The sequence below is a fragment of the Accipiter gentilis genome, chromosome 2, assembly GCF_929443795.1.
Source record: "Accipiter gentilis chromosome 2, bAccGen1.1, whole genome shotgun sequence".
NCBI lineage: Eukaryota > Metazoa > Chordata > Aves > Accipitriformes > Accipitridae > Astur > Astur gentilis.
In genome coordinates, this window is record NC_064881.1 from 39,353,883 (window position 1) to 39,376,701 (window position 22,819).

A 22,819-nucleotide genomic window follows, 5' to 3' on the forward strand; every position below is an offset into this window, starting at 1 on the left:
TTGCATTAGCAAAAAAAGGAAAGGAGGGGGAATGGAAAGAGGTAATAAGAAGGTGTTAAAAGAGCACTCTCTTCCTCTTGGTCCAGTCACACTAGAAGTGTTACCAAAAGAACAAACGAGCATAGAGTCAAAATATTTGTCCAAAGCTACAGGGGAAACACAGGGACCACAAGCAATCAGTCTCTAAAGAAAGGACATGCTACAGACCAAAAGAACACACACAAAAAGCACAGAGTGATTGATCCAGGCAGCCCAATGGAAACGTCCACTCCTGTAGTATGTTGTCTAAGACTGAAGACTCATTATCAAGGATAAAGAAGTAGAAAGTTTTTTTACCAGAAATGACAACACTCTCTTTACACAGTCTGGGCTTCCTTCTGGATGAAGCTCTACTTCTTCCAAACACAGAGGTGGCCTAAAGCTTCTACTTTTCTAACCTGTAGGCACCCAAGAAGACACCTACCTCAGCTGGGTAAGATGAATACAGGATCTACCAGGATGCCTACTGTATGTTCTAGCCATTGCCTGAAAAAACTCTTTCCTTAAAATAGTAATTAATGCTTACATCCATACTTTACTCCTGAATTGTGGTAGAGCAAAATTCAAATGCTCAGTAAATGATAGAGTACATCGGGGGCGGGGGTGGGGGTGGTGGACAATAACAAACAGCATATTTCATCTTTGCCATATGTTCACAGCAATATCGTTTCAGAAACTAATCTGTAGTAGAGCAGCTAAAAGAATTACTTGGGAGACTCTGCTTTTAATAGGAACTAGCACATTAGATATTGTTTACCATAATATTTCCAGAAGTTAATGATAAAATATAAACACGAGGTCATTTGCATCTGTGTGATTTCAAGTGTGGGACAATATAAAATATTTTCATATTTCAGAGTTCTTGCACGTTCCCAAAACTGAACAAATAATATATTAAATGAATCTGTAAAAATCAAATAAGCTTCAGATTTTTTGTAACTCATCAAAATTGTTTTAAAAAACTTTTGAGTACTCAGGGTAAATAACCTGTGCATTTTCTCTCCCCTAATAAACAGTAAGCATAAGGCTTAATGTTTTCACATCACTATCACAAACTATATTACAGGCATCAAATTCACAGATTGATGCCTGAAATCAAAGAACAGATATTAAACACCTGAATATTCTTTTATTATATAATTGGTTATCCTCTTCTGTGCACTTTACTGTCTTTAGTCAGAGTTGAGCTGATTACATTAGAAAGAAAAATCAAATTCAGAATAGCTCACTTGTAATATTTTACCTAAATTGCAGAAAATATAAAAAAAAAGAAATTGGGCTTTCATATTGCTGATTACATAAAAATGAATGAGTTTCTGCAAGTGTTACAGAACTTCATGAAATATCCATATATCAAACTAAATGATTGTATATCATGATTATATAGAAAGAATACAGTTAAGGTGGAACACAAACCATGAAGTAAAAATCTCCTGGCTACAAGTTCAAAACTTGCATATAGTAAAATGGTTGAACGCAAAACTGAGCTCGATACAGTCTTCCAGCTCATTCTAACGCTGCTAAAAGATAGTTACATACAGCAAACTACCTATCACTTAAAATAGACGCTTCTCTGACTTCATTTTTTGGATTGCTAAATGATTATTCTTAAGCATAACTTTCAGTTAAGTTCAGCATGAAAGTTTATTAGATATGTTAATATCCATTGCAATTGTGGATCGTTAAAAAAAAAAACAAACTATGACTGAATTTTTCAGAATCTACACAGACACAATTTTTTTATGTTTAAAATTACTCAAGTAAAAATGCCATTAAATATGTTTTCTTAAAAAAAAAGATACAAGATAGTACAGTGTTTCTGCATTTAAAAGCAAATTACAGTACATTCTTTTGCAGTAAAATCTTAATGGAACTGGATTTAAATAAAACTTGAATATGCCTTGTGCTTTAAAGAGCAAAATTATTTCTCTTTTTTGATTCAAAATTAGATGTTGAACAAAAGGATTTACCTACCACTTTAAAGCATTGCCTCTACAGTAATTGAAAAAAAAAAAGGCAATAAACAAAGCATTTCAGGCAATACTATCAGAAAAGGAAAAGTTTATGTGCAGCTTTTAAGTCTACACAGTCCAGCAGTATAAACCTACTTAAATAAGCTAAGAAGATCCATCACAAGTGCTGTCTCCTCTTTCTTAGTTACACGTGGTAGAATTAGGAAGTGAAGAAGAGAACCTGCAAAACAAGAAGGCTCCCGTTCCGCTCTTAGGACACATGCACGCACACAAAAGCCTCTGAATCAAATTCTACCAACCTATACAGCTCCTTAGAACTCGCAGCACATTTTAGGCTGGATTAAGAAACGAAAACACATTGAGTCAGTGGAGCTGCAACTAATGCGATGCACTTCGCAACGCATTTTCGGAATTCATTTGCATAAGAGATGACATGACCCTTATCAGAGGAAAGTGACTTTGATCCCTCTCCCGCCTGCAAGCCCCAGGTCTGGCTGGGAGAGCAGCCCAGCCCGGCGGCGGTGCGCTGGGCAGGAGTGCCCTCTAACGGGGGCTCCGCCGGGACCGCCGGCTCCCACGCTGCTCTCAGCCCACAGCCCCGTCGAAGGGAGCTCCAAAACCCAGACGAGGACACGGGCGCGTACGCGTCACGTTCCTCCGCTGTACTTACGGTAATTAAAAGCGCTTTTTCCCTAGGACTCGTTACGAAAACACACTCTGGGGTACGTTGCTTTAGCCGATGCAGACGAGTCCACGTATCCACACGCGCCGGGCAGGGCACTTTAGACCGTGCCCTGAGAAGTAGCCTCTTAGCTGAACAACTTCTTCTTTGCCCAATAAAGACAAAAGCCTCCAGCAGAGATAAGTCGGCACGGTATAAAAGCTTACGCAAAACGTTTAACATGCTGCACGCCTGCTACTCCACTGAACCATTACAATTACGCGAACAGCGTCAATATTAGTTTCCTAAAAGGAAACAAATCAAGAACTCGCACTCAGTGACAGGTAAAGTATAAAATAACTCAGGTGTGATTAGCAGCTTTATTAAAGAACCTTGATTACATGATACATCTTATTACATGGCAATTAAGCACACCTAATAACCAACCTCTCTGTCAATCAGTATAATCCAGTATCGGTTCTGGCAACCCACAAAAAAAAAATCCACAATATGGGAGACTAGATGACACTGTTTTGCATGTTTAACAACCGACCATCCACCCTCTGTCATAATCATCTGAATTCCTTATATAAATTAATCCTTACCAAGCCTACAGACTATTTCAGGAGTTCTTTACACCCAAATGATAAAGAAAAAAATCCAACTTAAAATTCAATAACCTTTTTACATAGAGCACAAAGTGAAACTTCATAAATGCATGCACAAACCTGATGGGCTTTTGCCAGCACTTAGTAATTGAAAAGTCAACATTTACATAGTATAGCTTTCCTCCTAAATTACTATAGGAACTTACGAAAAACACGGTTGAGGAATTCAGATAAATGCTCTACAACTGGAGCCAGAACCAAGGCTGTAATTTAGGAGCTTTTGGGTCATCTGTTCCTGTCCTTAGTGAAATAAAAACTTAAATTTCATATAACCGTATGTCATCATTTCATAAACATTCAATTTTCTTACAGTAAAAGACAAGACAAGAACTTCTCTTTTTGCCAACTGTTATACCTAAAGAGAATAAACCTAAACAAAAAAACCAGGAAAACAATTGTCAGCTAAAATTGCATCTGCCTGTTCAGAGCACAGTTACAGCATGCTCAAGTTCTGTCCTGCAATAATGTAAGAGAAATAAGAGATACGACTACAATGACAAACCTTTGAGTTACAATGCTAGCAGATTTAAAATGGGAATAACTGGAAGTTGTTTTCACAAGAAAAACTGACAAGATTTAGCCTTGACAGAAGCCTTTACAGAAAGCAGATGGATCAACACAGCTAGAGGGCTGTGATTTAATGACATCAGGACTTCTACAGCAATACTAGCAAAAGAAATCAACCTTCACAGAGTCTGTTTGGTCCCTATAGGTATATACATACTGTCTGGGAGAGTCTGGTTTGACCATACAGGAGTTTCAAGCACCTTATGGGTTCATACTACCTCTCCGGTTGTACTCACAAGGCTGTTTGTGGAGCTACGCTATTAACTTCGTAACAGAAAAAAACAAAACTCCAGAAGACAGTAGCCTTTTTTATTAAGATGTTTTTTAAAAGGCAAAACAGTCCACCAAACACCATCACACCTATGTACTGAGACACAGTATGCTGGAAAGCGTAAGAGCTCATATGACTTCAGTCTTGAAGCCCCTATAATGTCAAACCGGTGTAGCGAACCACAGGCTTCACTGCAAGAAATGCAACCTCAAGAACAAGTCCTCCAATAAAACAGGAGGGGCCTTAACACAGCCAACACTCACTGCATTCTCACTGCAGTAGGCAACAGTTCAACAGCACGCATTCAGTTCATTGCTTTATCTTAAATTAACTTTTCTAAGCATGTTCCTTTTAGCTACCTGAAGCCCTCTGCTTCTGCAAGGATCACGTATCGCAGGTCACTGTACCGGCAACACTGGAGGTAAGGCTCAGTGGTATGAACTGCTGCTATCCCTAGCCAATTAAACCCCTGAAAAAGTACTACATAAGATCTATGACACATTTTTCCATATGCAACTGCATTCATTTGACATTAAATAGAAGCCACAAACAAAGAAAATGATAAGTGTTTTTGTGGAAATGTTGCATTATGTTATTTCTAGTTGTTACTAACTGATGATACAATAATATACAACCTGCAGCACAGAAAAATACAGGTACTAGCATCCTTAATCATCTAGATACTTCTAACCTGAAAACCGAAAAGCAAAATTAACCTTCTCAGGTAACAAAGTAAAAATCACGTTGGGGGTGGAGGAGGGGAGAAGGCAGCATCACCTTTTCATCCATAGCATTTCAGAGGGAATCTAATGAAAACTCTGCATAGTTATAAAAGAAGAAAAAGTTACAACCTTCTAGAACTTATTTTTATGTATAATCATATAACTGTCTTGAAGCTTCTATTGGCATAATTACCACAGCACTTAATTTATTATCTCAGCTTTGTAGTAAGGTACTAAAATCTATCAAGTTGAAATAAAATCTGTTTCAAAATACCTTATCAAAATAATGTCTCACAAGATCTATAATGAATTACAAGATGTATACTACATTTCTAACTGTTGCTTTCCATGAAAGGAATATAAATTTCCTTTAAACAGGGAGAAGAGCTACTCAGCTACTAGCACTGAAGATAAAAACAATGAAGTGCAAAGGATTGAACTGAACATGTCGCTTGGAGACACAATTTATTGTCAAGAATAATACATTTATTTCTTAGGAAGAAAATACACCTCATGCATTACACCTTTTTTGTAAACCTTAGCTGAAAGCAAGCAAAACTACACTCAGACAAAAGTTTAGAAGTGCCCTGAAGTGAAAGTAATTCTCAGAAAACTACCCTCACAAAGACAAGCTGAGGTACTGACTACATCATTTCACAGAAGTGCCCAAACCAAAAATCCTCAGAGCAGAAATCTGATTTTCCCTAAATAATAATTGAATCGGGGGGGGGGAGGAAACACAGGATTAGGGGTTGTACATGTACATAACTGAAAAGTATCTCCTTAAAATTAAAGATCTGTGTTTTGAGAAATAAATTCAATACCTACCAGGATTTAAGTGCACTAGTAGTAAGGAAACAGTTATCTGAGAAGTAAATGCCTGACCAAAACTACAGAGTGCAGCCCCAAAATATCAAACATTCGGATTGAAGCATCTTTTGCTGAAGACACAACAACATACCCCATCCTGCAATTTGCCTCCATTAGCTCACATATCATCAACTAAACTTCACCTACAGATTTCTAACACAGAGAGCTGTGTTGAACCCTCCCACCTCCTCCAAAACTCTTGTGCTGCAGCAGGCCAACGTAAGTGTTTTAGACTTCCCTGATAGGAAAATCTTAAAAAAAAATAAATTACACTTTGTAAAAAGAATGATAGGAAGATGAAACTGCAGGAGAAACTTTCTAAGATGAAAAACACCTGTGGATTCATAAATGGTAGACAGTCCTCCCAGATTTGTAACAACAATTACTGAAAGCTAAAAAAACCTCTCCTGTTTTCTCTAAGTTCTAGAAATAGTCCAATTCAAACTGCACTAAAAAAATGTTCTTGCCCTAGAAGAACAAGTTTGGGTATTATTTTTTTTAAATCAAAAGTTTTATTTTTGAAGGAATTCTGTTGCATCAAATAGTCAAAACTTAGTATTATCTCAGGCATTAGCAGGAAGAGACAAAATGGCACCATAACAAAAGCATATATAAGCATATCTGAAGAAATGGTTGCTGTTGCTAAAAAGTTAGAAATGTATCTTTATCAAACTGATTCTTAAAATGTCATGCATACCTATTTCAAGTTCAAATTAAGGATATTTTCTTAGCACCCCAAAAAATGTGTTTTATATTAGATTTGCTCAGTTTAAAAGAGGAAAACATTAGCTTTAATGTGTCTTGCCAATTATTCAACAGTTTGTTTGCTCAAATATCACCCTCCTGTACATAAGCTCAGTTCTTTTAACAACAATCACCTCAAGACCACAAGGCAAATGAGAATTTTTTAGGTGACCTGTTCCTAGAGCTGCCGCAAAATGATACAGAAAAAATGATTTTTTGGGTGCATTCATTCAGTTCTCAGCATAGCACATTAGGAGTTTGCAAACAGATAACCACATCATGATTGCTCCCTGTTTCCTCCCCTCAGGAGAAGGGCAGCTGGGGTAGTGTGGTCCCTCAGCCAGTGCAACAGTCCCTGCATTAACATCAGATCAAGTATGACCAAAGTCCACTAAGAAATGCTTTCTGCAAGCCCAGAAACTTGGAACCTCAGTAGGATTGTTCCTATTCCCCAATCTTGGGGGGGGGAACAAAACAACAAAAAAAAAAAAACAAACCTGCACCAAACACTAAGGAAGAAAAAAAAGACATTTGTGACCAAAGAGAACAACACTGACTATCATTCTGGGTGATGAAGGCACTGAAGTTTCTAAGACCCTTATACTTTCCTTCCGTATCTCTGGGCCTGAATTTGTGCAAATAAATAAAGCCAGTTATGATACTGATGTAACATATAAGTCTTGGGCAGAGGGAGGTGCCCTGTTTGGTTTGGGTTTTAGCATCTTGGATTTTAAGGTTCTAGCATATTACAAGAGGCTTCTCTGCTGGAGTATCTGTATCTAGAAGAAAAAAGAATCTTTTGAAAATCTGGCAGGATGCTTGCTTAAGGAAACACAGCTCCAGGGAAAACAAACAAGGAGTATTTATAAAACATGATTGTTTTTCACATTGGCAAGACAGAAGATAACTCTATATAGAGCCTGAAAAGGTACCTAACATTCAAACTGGCAACCTCAACAGCTGTTTTGTTTGGGTTTTCATCTTTCCTAGCCTCTATCACATAGGTCAAGGGGCTGAACAGGCCCTAAGTAAAGGGAATACAGAATGAACATGAGTGCTGTGCGCTTCCTGAATGGTTCAGCCTATTTAACTGTATTTCACCGAGAAGAATACAGAGAGAACCTCTCTGTGACCCATACGGTAGAGGCTAGGGAAGATGAAAAAACAATACAAAATGGCTCTTGAGGTTGGCTTATAGGGTTCAGCACAGGTAAGCTCCCTGACCTGGCTACAAATTCCCTACCACTGCTAGAGGCATGCATCAGCGTCACTGCGATAGGTTCACTTTCCACTCTGGCTAGAGTTTGCTCTTCTTTCTGTGCCTGCAGCATGAGAACAGGAGGTTGACAAGCTAAGGCATCCAGGTGAGGGAAGCTCCACAAGCATTGCCTTTTGCACCTTGCTTAATGCCAGGTTTATTGCCTACTTGCTAAAAAGCGAAAAAGAAAGACTGGTAACAAGAGTCACTTGCTTGGAATGAAGTCTCTCCCAAGCAGGAACAGTTTAACCTTGCATACCAGATCACAGGCTTACAGCTTCACCATGGTAGTCATCATATGGTGAGATGAATTCATCTCTGAAACGAAGAAGTTTATTTCACTCCTTGCTTGCCTATCAGCTACATGGAAATAATTCAGCCATTCTCTACAGAAAAAAAACTGAAGCATGGGCTCCAATTAAAAATTTACATTACTCTAATCCTTTGAAGAACTCCAGAAGAGAAGGGATCTTTAAAACATCTTTTAGGCTTTAATAAAATACAGTTTTGAGTCAAGCACCATATTAATGTAGGGCAATTAAGATCCCCTTGTGTTTTGCTGCCTTTTTTTTTTTTTTTTTTAATATAGCAAATAGTATAATCCCACAACAGAAGCAACAAACAGCTAAGAAACCTTACCAAGTTGCAAAGGACTCTTAAAACCATCTCTGTTTTAAAGGCAGGGTCTGACATTCTTTTGTAATAAGATAAAAGATTAATTTAATAATATCTAATCTCATTATAAGCAAGAAAAAGCAGTTTATACTTAAAGATTAAGTAATCTTGCTGAAACTGAATTATCAAAATTAGATAGAATCAAGCTTCCAACCTCAACTACTCTATATTGTCTCTTCACTTACTCTTGAAGTTAAACTGTCTCTCTTCAAGCCCTAACAAAGAAGTGTTTCTACTAGTATCATTAAATACACACACACAGAAATATATAACCAAGATTGGAATTGTAAGCCTTTTGAGTTTACTTTATAAATTTTATACCATTCTGTGTTGAGCCAATTAATTATACTGATTTACAACAGCAATAACAAAACATTACTAGGACCAGCAAGGAAACACCGAGACACGTAGAAACCACTGATGCTACCTCTAGCTCACTTGGAAAAGCTAAAGCATCACCCAGATTTCAAGTTAACCAGTGCCTCTTAAACTTAAAAAGCTCTGCTCTCCAGGCTTTCAAAGAGTATTTAACACATACAAATAAATCCACAGAGAGGCAATCTATATGCCTGACTACATAAATGTGCATGTATATATACATACACATATATGCACACAGCCATTTTCATAAAATACTTTAAAGTATATACAAACTACAGACTGGCAACTTATGTAACTTCCTGTGTGGACAGTCTTATTCCAAAATAAAAGTGTCCATATAATACAGTATTTATCCCTATAATTTTCCTTACATAGACAAGATTTCAGCTGGATATGCAGGATGGCATTGCAAGTAACCCATTGATACCTCAAGTCAAATAAAAACACTCTCTGATCACATACAAGCTTCTGGTCACTCGGGGGGGGAATCCTTTTTTGCACATATAGATTATTTTTTTTTACTTAAAATTTTGCAAAACTGTAACCATTACCTTCATCAAAGTCTGCATCATCTTCTGTATGCTGAGGGAAAGGGAAGCAATTTGTAATTTCAAGTCTGTCATCCACCACAAGACCCAGCAGCACTCCCTGGACCACTTCATTGCCCTGTCCTTCTTCTTGGTAATGTTTAATGATCTTCAACACAACCTACAACACAAAGACAAGAAAGCCATGTTATACAATGGGTTTTTTTAATCCTCAAACTATATATTTGGGATTTTTAAATTGTTGAATTGTTGCATAAATTAGAGCTGCAAACCAAGTGAGCTACTGGCTTAAACGCCAGCAATTTTAATAGAGGTTGAAGAACTGGAGGCCATCCTAATATTACAGGAGAATAAAAAAAGACCATTAAATGAATGGTCAAAATGCAGTTTTAAACCAATTTTCTGAAACATCCTTCTAAAATGAAATATTGATCTTTTTTACTTTACCTTGCTACTGTAACTGTTAAAAGCTATCTTGCAGGGGCAATAAGCTCCCTCCTGAGGGAAACACTGCACAAGAAACTATCAAAACACCTTGAAAGTAACTGCAGAAACTGGTAGGAATTTTTTAAAAGGCACAAAATGCATCAAAAGGCACAAAATGCAACTGAAATTGCAGGGGTGTAACCTTCAAAATTACACCCCATTGCAGTTTTACTTCAGATGATAATGTAATTTATATTTTTGTAAACTATGTGCCATAGGATATTCAAGAATAAGGAATGATAAAAGAAAGGAAAAAAAAGGAGCACAAATTACTCATCGTATTTTTAATACAATTCTCACTTCCTTCCCTAAATCTGAACTCTACAATGAATAGTTCTCAAGAGATGATACTGTAAATTGGAACAGTATGAACAAAACCACTCAAAAATAGTCAATCATTTGCTAGAAAAGCTTTCACTTAAGTAAAATTTTATGCTTAACAACAAGAACAAGAACATGATAAGACGCTAACCACAAACACAGAATTGAAAGAACTTACGCTTTGTCCAGCATAAGTGGGTTTTATTTCACTAAACCCTAATGCATCCAAGCAAAATACAACAGAAAATGCCTGATGACTATGTTGTCATTAAAGCAATACTACTTTAATGTCTGTTGGCAAACAGGCTAATCTAATGGATTTCAGCTCAGCCACGCCAAGAACAGATTTTGTACAAATACTGGTATTTAGTGAACATTCGGGGGGGGGGGGGGGGGGGCAAGGCAGTTAAGCTTACATTTATACTTCAGGAACATATATTTTTCCCTAGCTTTCTCCTTGGTTTAGCAGAACTTTATGTCACAATTTTTAAAACACCATTAATGAATTAAAGCACCACAAATAGCTTAAATGGAAGAAAAAGGTGACTAGAAAAGAAATTCTTTACAAATACATTGCCCTCTTGGGGTAAAATGGGAAAACAAGAGCTTCATATACAGCCTGCTTTGGGGAGGTGGGGGGAGAATGGAAAAGAAATACCTTTTTCCAACTAAGTTGGATATAAGTGTCAAGCAGGACTAACACCCCCTGACTCCTTGTTTATTCACAATATCACTCACTCATGCTTTCTCTTGCATCTAGACAGACTTGAATTGAAGCTTCTCAATCACAGGTAACACTGTTTCACCCCGATACACATTTGTATCTGTCCCTCAAGTCCTTTGAATCCATACCTTTTTATCAAATTTGTTAAAACAAGTCTGTTAAAACAGCACAAAGAGATACTTCGGTTATATAAATCTCATTTCATGGGAAAATGGGAAGGAAATTAAGATCAGCAGGCAGTGAAGTAGAACTTAACAGTGCTGAAAGCAGTACAGCAAACACCTGTTCAAGATCACCTGGATGTAGAAGATGAGTGTCTCCTACCAAAGAGCCAGCATATAAATAATATTGAGCTTGCATTTAGAGTAAAGTTAAGATTTGTCATATATTTGCCATAAGCCCTGTTTTCCACAGTCAAGGAATCCATACCTAACCGGACAGATTACAGCACAGCAGGCTCTCTGCCAGCTATAAAATATAACTACTCTCACCATCTTGACAATCTTGTAAGCTTCACCTTTTCTGGTATTTTTCTGCTCATTTACTCTTGAGTTTTCTATGCATACTGACTATCCCTGTTACTGTGAATCCTGTTTGCCTGTCTGATTCCATTCCAGGAGCATTTGTGATACGGTGCCAATTATATCACAGCATTTCTGATGATAATTGCTCACAGAAAGCAGCAGCAAATGAAAAGAGCGTGGGCTGTCACAGAGTATCACTGATTTTTCAGGGGGATAGAACTAGGAGTTCAAAACTCTTAAATGCTAACCAGATAACTTCATTGTGTATTGGGGTATTACATGAGTCTGCAGTTTTCAATCTCCAGCCTGAAGACCACAGCAGATATTATCCAGGGAGATAGAGACCCCAATTTAGGCCTACCTGCAAGCTTGTTTTCTAACGGAGTCTGAGAAAGGTAGCAGAGAGCGTCACGAACTCACTAATTTAAATTTCGCACCCACTAGCAAGCTGCAGAAGTTCAGGTTTATGACTGCACTGGAAAACACATTAGCTACTGAAATAATTTATAAAAAGATAAACAAACAAGTCGAGAAATGCATCCAGTGACACATGATTCTTGTTTTCATTTTGTTCTTTGTTCTGGAGAGTTTTATTTAGCACATAAGACACAAATCTTTAGTACAGCAGGCTCTTAAACTTGGATTGAAAAACCTGCCATCAAAATACTACCATATGACCAAGAGTCAAACATTGCACTGGAACTTGTGTTTCAGTACTAAAACCAGATCATCAAGTGTAAAGTAGAACTATTTGTTTAGTGATAACAAAACCAGTTTCAAACATTAAAAATGTTGTTTCCATTTGCCAGTCTAGGTACAGCAGGATGAGCTGATCACTATACAAACAACAATGCCATGAGATGTTATGTTTATGCAGCATCAGAACAGAATCAGTATAGTTTTATTGGTCTGAAAATAGATGTAAGAAGCGTTAATATAAATAATGCAAGTAACACAACACACTGAGAAATATAAATCAATTTTTCCAAATGACACAGAAAAAAAAAGCAACCTAAATGAACACAAGTATAACCCATCTTTCGTCCAATGCTGATTCACTGTCCAAACACTACTTGCAATTCCCATCCACCTATTCATCTACTAAGAGATACTGCCTCTTTGTACAAACTATAATTATTTTTAAATACCCTTAGACCCTTCACTGCTATACCACTGCTATGTGAAATTAACAGTAACTAAACCATATTTCAACTGTTACTGTTATTTAAGCAATGCAGCTGGTCAACCAGGAAATGCTGTGTACTCAAGTAGAAAATGTATCAAGTAATTTGACTTACTGTTTAAAAAAAAAACAAACAAACAGATTTCTAAATTCTGATACCTCTGAACACACAAGTCAATAATCGTATGCAGCTTCGTTTAGTAAATACAATTAGTACCTAAGAAACATACAGGTACACAAAGACTCTTTAGAAAATGATATACGAATAACCCCTAAATAAAACTCAAGAGTCCCCCAGCCTTGTAAATTTAGTGTTCAAAATAACAAAGCAATTTAATCACTTGGAGTAGCCACTTGTCAGATTTTAATGGCCATTAATCCTCAATTAACAAAAAAAAAAATAAAAGCTTGCCATTCAGCAGTGCTTCTAATCTTCAGATCTTCAAAGCACTGCTCAAACATTATGAATGAAGTCATACTACAAAAAAGAACCATTCTGAAACTATTAAAAACTTCAAACATACATATATTAACTGTAGGAGTATATGCCAAATTTTAACTTTGGCTACATCCTGACATCACAATTGCTAATTTCATAAGTTTGTATCTCATTACAGAAATACCTATAACATGAACTGCCAGCTGAAGCCTTTGTAAGCCTTTGGGGGGTCCTGGGAAGATTCCACTGTAAGGACATGAATATGACCAAGATGCACACTTCTGTATTTCTCTAAAGAGAGACAACAGCAAATCAAAGCACTGAAGATTCATTTATGATTGTGTTCCAGAGAGCTGACAGTAACCACATTGAAACCAGATTTCCAGTACCTGTGCTGTGTCTTACAAATGCACTATCAAACAAGAGAGAGCTTCTGTTAGCCCGCTGGATACATGATGTAACAAGCTGATCTACAGCCTTATATCAAGTATTTAAATCTTTTTGAATGCTTAACATTTTTTCCCACCCAAGAAAGCTTTGTCGGCACCACCCGTAGCACCAACTGCCAGCATCTGGGGAGAGGATGGGACGGAGTGTAAATAGCACTGTGTTATGGAGCTGTTTTCAAGCCAACCATAACCAACATGGGCATCTGATGGGGAACGTGCCACAACACCCACATCCTCTCAATATTTAACACTAGTGAAACTCTGATCAATATTTGGCTGTGCAAAAGAGTCTTGAAAACTATTACCACTAATAGCGTCTGATATACTTTGAACACATCCGCATCACATATGGAGCCTCCTCCATATGACTTCTTAAAACTCAAACTATGAACTTTTACATTTAAGCATTACAGTATGAGCATTTTTGTTTAAAATCCTAGCACAGACAAAGTTGGAGAGAATCGTTAACGTATTTTTGTAAATGGATAGATGTCAACTATCACGACTAACAACTCATGTAATTGAGTTTGAATTGTGCTAAAATCAGAGATGCCTAAAATTCAGACGTCTACCTGACATACATAAAATGCATATATGGTACCACTAGAAAAAGACAGTTAGTTCACCTACCTGTTTAATAATATCCAGATGAAGACATACCAAGTTTTACACTAATTTAGTGGCCCTGCCTGTTTCCCCAGCACACACTACAACAAAAGCAAATCTACAACCTGCATCGTACTGAACCTTAACCAATTAGCTACACAGAAATTAAATTTAATTAAACAGTTCTGAAATCCTCAGGTAAGCACGGAATGGCTTTATTTTTAAACAAAGATTTTAAAAAAAAAAAAAACTAGAGCAAGATACAGTGAAACACAGGCAATGTTAACATTTTTTAGTAGTTCCAGATGAGGTTTTGGGGTTGTGGGGTTTTGGGGATTTTTTTTGTTTTGGTTTTTGGGTTGTTTGTTGTTTTTTTTTTGGGGGGGGGGGGGGGGGGGGTTTTTTTTGTTTTTTTTTTTTTTTGTTTTTTTTTTTTACACACTACAGATAAGTGCTTATGCTACAGGTACAAAAGACAAGTTCTGGAAGCTGACCAAGGGAAAACTTGCCTCGGGCTGATTTGTCTCCCAGCTATAGCACCACTTGATAAGATGGTAACAAAGTCTCTCAACTTTCCTGCCAGGAGAAGAGGAAATCTGAAGTAAATTAAAGATACCACTGCAACAGTTAAGAGTAAGAAAACATATGTCTAATACACCTAACGCTCTCCTCTGGATGACTAAGGAGACAGATGTTTACATGCAGACATAAAAAATTCCAACCTAATCAGTGCAGTCCACAAAAACATGTTCTAGAAAGCACTGTCTGACAGATACTGCATCAAAAGCAGAAAATCAACAGGTTGATACCCTAAGTCTTTTAGGTGTTGGATATGAAGATTCATGACGCAAGACTGTCACCACATAAAATCGTGCCATGAGGCGAACTGAAGATTAGAGGTGAAACTGAATTTTCCATGTTACACTAATCTTGAGAAACATGACAATCTCTACTGAAAATCAAACCCTGAATTTACTTAAATGCATGTTCTAGATCATCTTCAGAGATTTTTGAATTTTTCTAGATTCTCTTATTCAACAGTGCTGATATTTTGACCATTCCTGACATGATTGATGTCTAAACATGTATTCTTTTTTTTCTCATGCTTAACCTTGGAATAAAAGCTTTTACAACTGTTAGACTAATTTTATCTGAGGAGAAGTAAAAAAAAAAAAAAAAAAAAAAAAAAAAACACATCAAAACCAACACACAAAAAAAAACACCACAAAAAAACAAAAACAAACAAACAAAAAAACCCCACCACATTATTGTTTTCCATTAAGACCTTCAACATCCTGAAGTAATTGTTTTGACAGGTATCTTCAATCCTAACTATGACTGGTGGCCAAAAAAACCCCATATTTTAATTCCCTGACAAGTAATCAGAAAGATACTTAATTTGAACATACTGTACAAAAAAAATCTAAGGCCAAAAGGACAAGACTGAGCAGACCTGAAAACCAAAGTAACTTTAAAAAAAACCATTTCTGAACAGCAAGTTCAGAAATAACGAGTCTTAGCCCTCACTGTTCTGTCTCACAAGTATAACAGTTATCCTTTAGACAGGCAGCCTCGAACATCCCCCAATGTTTTACCTTTATCTTGACTGGCTAGAGCCCTAACACCAACATTTACAAAGCCTTTGAAAAATACAGTCCTTGGAAGAGTAAGCTTACATTTTATGTCACTCAACAGCTAATAAGCACCAGATGTTAAAATCTTATTTCTGAACTTGACAGAAATTTGGGGCTTAAAAACATAATTATATAGGAGGCATAACAGAATGATGCATACCATTTCATACCATCTTGATCAGGTGCAAATATCAAAATCTCTTTTTGACATGAGAGTGGAAGTTTGCTGGAGCTGAGCCTGAATTCAACTATTATGAACAATGAAACGGATCTGAAATGGTCCTCAAGCAGTGGTACTACATATATTTTCACAGAGAAATTATAAATCATAGGATTCTGTGGGGTTTGTCTCATGTAGGTCCGCAGCACCAAATCATTTTGGAAATCCATGTTAAATGGAAAATATTCCATCTTGAACAGTAGGGCTTTTGGGGGGAGGCAGGGGGGAACATTACATGCTTCTGTACTATTTGAATACTTTTGTGTATTAGGAAGCATATGAAAAGTACCCAAAGCTTTTTGTTCCCTGGGTGACTTATTACATCAGTTGGTACCATATCACCTGCTTAGTCTGTAAACCTCCAGATTTCAGATAATTTAAGTACAAAAGGGAACATCCGTAACCTTCAAATAGGAGTGCAGCTCCACAATATGTATGTTAGGCTGAAGAAAACCACCCAAATCATAACAGATTATTGATTTAACATCAGTATTTTCAGTTACTTCTACCTGGTTTAGGAACTCTACTACCCTGTTAATTATAGGGATCTCGATGGTTTTCTGTATTACTTCCTGCCTCATAAAGTGCTTATAGCAATCTAACTCAATGCTTTCCTGTGTTTTGTTTTTTCCAACACCCCAAAGAAGGTGACAATATCCATACATAGCATTAAGCTAGATAGAATATACCCTGCCACTTTATCTCAGTAAGTGGCTAACTCAAAGCACAACTCAAACGTAGTGACAGGCCAAGAAGCATTTTATCACTCCTTCCTGAACATTAACTGGTTATGTACACTCTTTGGGGCATGGCTGGAAAAGCTGTACCTTGCTTACCCTGAAACTCAGTCTAGAAAAAGTAGACATTCAGTTCCTTTTTCACTTACACATAATCTGTGTAACAGAGTTAGAGAATCTCTGCAACATACTCAATGCAAACTGAATACAAAGCTTAAGCTACCACCAGGTAATGCCCCATACAAAATACTTCATAAGTATCAGCTCTTTCAGTTGTTCTGTTATGTCTCTCTTTAAGAACTACTTCCAAACTGCTGCAATTCAAGAGCTCTAGAACTTCCCTTCAAGCAAGAGGGAAACCCAGTCTAACAAGAACAGGGCCTTCCTCTACAGCAATACATCCTGCCTGCAACTTCCAGCAGTTCCAGTTTTCCAGCAAAGCTGGTCGTTCACAGAGTGCAAGTCCAGGCTCACTACATATACTGCCAAGTGATTTACATTGCACTTACTGGAAGCACACCCAGCTGCTGTACACATGGGTTAGCTTCTCAACTCATTCTATTACTGGAACATTTCAAAAGCTGTAGGGATAAAAAAAAAAAAAAACTTTAAAAAAAGCTACTCCGAATTATAAAAAAAAAAAATCACTGATTTTATATAAAACCAGACACAGAACATGAAATAAATCATTAGTTTAATACCTAGAACTAAAACTGGTAAGTATCTAAAATATAAAATGAAAAAGTTTTTGCTACTGACATAAATATGTAGGTGGAATTCAGCCTGAAGAAGTGAAATAGTACAGACACTAAGCCTGTTTCTGCACAAATACAACATTAGAAGGGGAGATTACTGGGCTTTGGTTAGAGGCCCATTGGTTTTTCATAGGCTGTGGTTTTCCTTGACTCTGTCAGGAACTTGACGTTAATCAGCTAATGTCTTATAGGTACCATGAAACATCTGTTTAAGTCATTTATTTACTCATGTTCAAGCGAGCTGCTTGCCCTTGCAAAGGGAAGAAGTTAAACACAAACTGCAGTGCACCAAACGAAGTCATTCAACAGTGGAGAAAAGCAAAGTTTATTAAAACAGAGAAATATTGAATGATGATCAAGGTGTGTTTTACCAAACAGACCAATCTCTTCCCGATTTTTGTCCCGCTACTCTTCCACTGGTTTTTTTAGACTGCACAACAGTTCAGGTTAACAGCCATGTCCATGATTGTTCACAAGCCATTAGTACACTTCAAATATTGCCTCAATGTAAGTAAAAAATGCACCATTACATTTGTGTATTTAAATTCTCCATTACCCTGTTCACACACTGGTATAATGTATTTCTCCGCAATACAAAGTTTCATAACACATTTCACAGTACATGGATTCATGCTCATTCCCATGGAAACCATCAGGGCCACAGACACTGCAGAATCACTTCCTTGTAGAAACATTTCTGCAAGGCAACCCCAGGATTTCAATCGTGCGAGCAGCAGGGCATTAGATGTTATTAGCACACTGTTAGGAGGCAGTGATAGGGCTGTAATAAGATTAACGTCCAAAATTCTGCTAGTTACAAGTGGGACAGAGCATTTCCCCAGAACTACTTAGTGTGTTTTTCTTCCTATTTCACAAACCTCACCGAACTCAAATCTTTTGAAAACATTCAGTACTTTAGGCAATTTTTGTAAATTACCAATACAATTTATATTTAGTATTTTTAATGAATTCAATACCTAACCATAATTTCAAGAATGAAAGCTGATGAATATACTCCTCTGGAGCACACATATGGAAATTATATAGAAGCAGTACAGGCAGGCACAGTTTCAACATTTTCCGCTCGATACACCAGAGCCTTACACTTAGGCTTCAACATACAGTCAATAAGTATGTTCTGTGTATTAGTGAATCACCATCATTCAAATATCCAGTGCTCATTGAGCTAGTAGTATATTTGCAAGTAAAAGGTTTTCTCTTCAGCACCAACTTCTAGCAGATTCCTATAAAAAGATTTTAAGATGACTGCCAAAAGCACCAGTAGCACATTTTATTTAACAGCCTTTTTTTTTTAATCAGATTGTGCCAAACTGTTATCATTTTGAAGCTGAAGAAAAACTGCAAGACACTTCCCGTTATCTATTTGACCTTCAAAAATTAGTAAAATAGGACATAAATAGTTGGGGATGAGGGAGTTGGGGCTGATCTGAGACTACTGATCTTTTTCAAAGACCATACCCTGCACAACAGAACTGGAATACATGTACTATTTAAGGGTGTGTCTAAAAATCATGACTTCCATATGCATTCAACAGATGCTTCCAAGTAACCAGTAAAATCCCTACTGGACACGATTTCCATGTCATTTAAATAACTTATAACCTTTTGTGCAACAATTTTTTCCACATTCAAGCACTTATCCTTTTTGGCAAATGCTTGGTTATGTGCTAAGGGGCTGCAACAGAGACAGATCCTCCTAGTAACAGGTAGTGCAATCCAGAGAATGAGCCTGGACTGAGTATCGGTTTTCCTGCTGACTTAAAGTATAAAATTGAGGAAAAAAACATGGAAGTCAGCTATTGCTGGTAAGCTTCAGCTTCCCCATCTTTCAAATAGAGGTAAGACTTGCCTTTGTATAACTATCTGAACACGGCCACTTCCGTAAGAGCTCCATTTCTAATAACAGCTACTGTTAACAGTGAGATTAAAAACAACCATTCTAATTTTATCACTGAGAGCACCAATAGATAAGGCAGTCTGGCTTTCAGATTGTTCCCCAAAAGTGATATGATAGCTGCAGTAGTACCCTATATGTCATCTAAAGTTTAAAAAGCTTTAAAATGGTTAATTTTTTGCACTGATAATGTAATAGTAAAAAAATAACTGAGTCTGAAGTGCTCAAAACTCAGCCCTATGTTAATGAAGAATTTTGTCAATGAGATTGCTTATTTTCCTCAGATACTCCTTTAAAAAAAAAAAAAAACAAACAACAAAAAAAAACATTGACAAGAAGCGACCTACACCTCCAAGACCCTAAACACCAAATGGGCACTACACTTACTTAACAAAAACAGGTATGTATATTGCATATTGCACAGATATGGGTCTCCATGGAATGACAAGGATGCGCAGCAAATGAACTGCAAAGCAGGATACAATGTTTACACAGGACAAAGGCAGAGACTGACAAACCTTATATGCTCAAAGCAACATCCTAACACTCCTTTTCCAGTAAAAGACCAAATATTTGTAAAAGAGAATTAACCTGTTATTTCACACATACAGCAAAATACAGGTGCATCTTCAAACTCCAGTGAGTAAATAAGCCTCTCTATTAACTTTAAAATCAGATCAAGCCAAAAGAAATTAATAAAATGCTTATCTGAAATAAGTATCCACATACAAGTCATTCAAGAATATTTCCATGCTTATTCCTAAATAACCTTGTGTATGCATGTTACAAAAGACATTATCAAAGTCAAATAAGTTATATCATCTGTTTTGCACTCTTGATTTTAGATTATTGTTTGATTATCTTGATTTAGATTATTATTTAGATTATTGAATTTGAAATTACAAAATGCTAACAAGAATACTTACTATACAAGCCTAAAATTTTCCACTATATTACATTAACAATTTATTTACTTTCCATTAAGATGATACCATTATGTTATGTGGTAATATAATCGAACTGCTGAACATTGTTGTTAAAGCAGGTATCACATCTCTGCAATCTTAACACTGCCTGAAAATTTAAAAAAAAAAAAAAAGAAAAAAGAACAGCATGTTCAAAACTGTACCATCATTGAGAATGTATTTTGAGCACATGTGTAAATATGGAAAAGTAACACACAAAGTAATCGTATCCAAAAAATGACTCTGGCAAAGAAAAATTAGTTAAAAAGACTATAGCAACAAGAAGTTGAAAATACATTATCTTTTTTCAAAGACTAGAAAAAAACAAAAGACTCGTTCATCTTCTTACAAGGCCTCTCATAAGGTCTGTAGGATTTATTTAAAAGATGGAAGAAAAAGTCCTAAGACATAATAGGGCATAAAAGATGTTCATTTTATACACACCACAAAGGGCCTTTCGGTATCTGTACCTGCTTGTTTTCTACCCATGGCCTGCTGTATCTTGTATGCTTCCCTCAACTACCCCATGCTGCATGTCAGCTGCAAAGGTCTAAATTTCTTACAATAAACTGAAAACCAAAGGAGAATACTTAACAATGTTTCAGTGTGCAAGAGGACATAATGCATTGTTTCAGCAACAAAACCAGCAATTGTCACCTCCCCACTCATAGATACCAAGTCAAATTTAACACCTAAATAAGACACAAAGGTAATGCTTATTATCTCGTTTGTTTCCGACGTAACATTTTAATAATTAAAATGCAGTAAGTTATTTGAAAGATATTTGGTGGAAATACTATTTTCCTTGGCATTAACACAGCCAAATAAGTATCACAAGAGCACAATTTACTGTTTCCAACAGCTATGCATACATAATTGCAAGGCAAGAGACCAGTTTCTTATACACATAACAGGAACAAAAAATAATGAGAACTTTAACTGTTAATGACAGCAGTGTAGAGGGCAACACATTATTTCTCCTTGCACACAGCAAAAAAAGGGCTGTTTTGAAATAATATTTTCCCCTTCAAGTCTTGAAGTGTAACACTGCTCAACACATTTAAGCTACCTCCACATTTAGATTAACTCCTTTTGTCAGCACACTAGTTTCACAGTATGAAGTGATACCAGATGTTCTAGTTTTAAATGCCTCACTAGAGTATACTTACCATGACACTTAGTAGATGCTGAGTGCACCAATGCACTCTTGCAAATCATTTAGTTTGTGCTCTGTTAGCAAGTATACCTGCTATCCATTGACAAAACACACTGAAATTTTAATCTTCAGACCGCCATGATGTGGGTACTTTACCCATTTCAGGTTAAGAAATCTTCACTAAGCCTGAAAAGTGTTATATTCCAAGGAGGTTCTTGCCCTTTCAACTTGCTAGTACACATCAATGCTTTCTCTTCTGAATGTAAGCATGGATTATAAATCAGAAGTACCCCTCCAAGTTAGATTCATGGAACTTATTATACCTGAAGAGTAACAGAAAGTATATACGTATCACCCAACTAACACGACACACTTCTGTCTTCTCCGTGGTTCAAGGTATCCACGATCACATCAAGCTAGTTTTCAATTCACACACTAACTCTCAGTGCCAGCATAATCTGATCTAAATTTGTAGGGAAACAGGTCAAGGAAAAGTCAGAGAGATTAAACTTCAGCTGAAAATTCCATTTGAACTCCTTTGGAGGACACACAAAACACAATACAGCCTGGAGGACACTGTAACCTAAAATCCCATTCTACAGCTCTGCAATGTCAAGAAACTGTATAGAGAACAGCAGGCAGAACACACAGTCTGGGCATTCTTGCAAAGTCTTCAAAAAGGGTTAAAGGAGAAGGGCAGAAGCCACAAGAAAAGCACAATCTTCATAACTTAAGAAATGTCAAAGATTTTTATTTAGCCAGTTCAATACAGTCTTCACTGTTATTACCAGTTACTCAAATACTACGGAAATTGATTGTTTTTTTTTTCCAAGAGTGTCAAAAGTTGTCATTTTAAAAAGCGTTTAAAATAACATTTGCAAGATGAGTCTCAAAAATTGATTTTCAGTAAACACGGTACCTTATTTCATTTACTATAATCAAACATAACATCCTAAAGTGCTCCTCACCCAGGAAGCTAACCAGGCTTTCTCTATTAACAGCTAGGGATGTAATACAACCCTATCTATCATACACCTTTAGGACAAAAATGGCTGGTAGTAAGAAAACAAGGCACAAGCAACTTAATTACCACAACTATGAGTAACTACTGAAACAATTCAATAAAGTTAGGGTGTTTTTAAGAAGGTTGACTCACATGGTTCTTATCAGTTAAAAAAATAAAATACAAAAACCCTCTACAAACCATAGATGAGAATACAAACCATTAGGTACACTACACCATCACCAAATCAGGGATGATGTAATGAAGCTCAAAGTAACAATCTTTGATTAAATCAGTCATATCTGATACAAAAGAAATATCTACA

The 22,819-nt window shown here is 36.6% G+C and overlaps 1 protein-coding gene across 1 annotated transcript in view; it reads right to left on the bottom strand.

The window, feature by feature from the left end:
- Positions 1 to 22,819, bottom strand: part of EIF3H (eukaryotic translation initiation factor 3 subunit H) — an 87,516-nt gene that overhangs the window by 57,030 nt on the left and 7,667 nt on the right. The window contains exon 2 of the mRNA XM_049824858.1: positions 9,381 to 9,537. Coding sequence (XP_049680815.1) covers positions 9,381 to 9,537 — 157 coding nt within the window. The remainder of the gene's footprint in view (positions 1 to 9,380; positions 9,538 to 22,819) is intronic.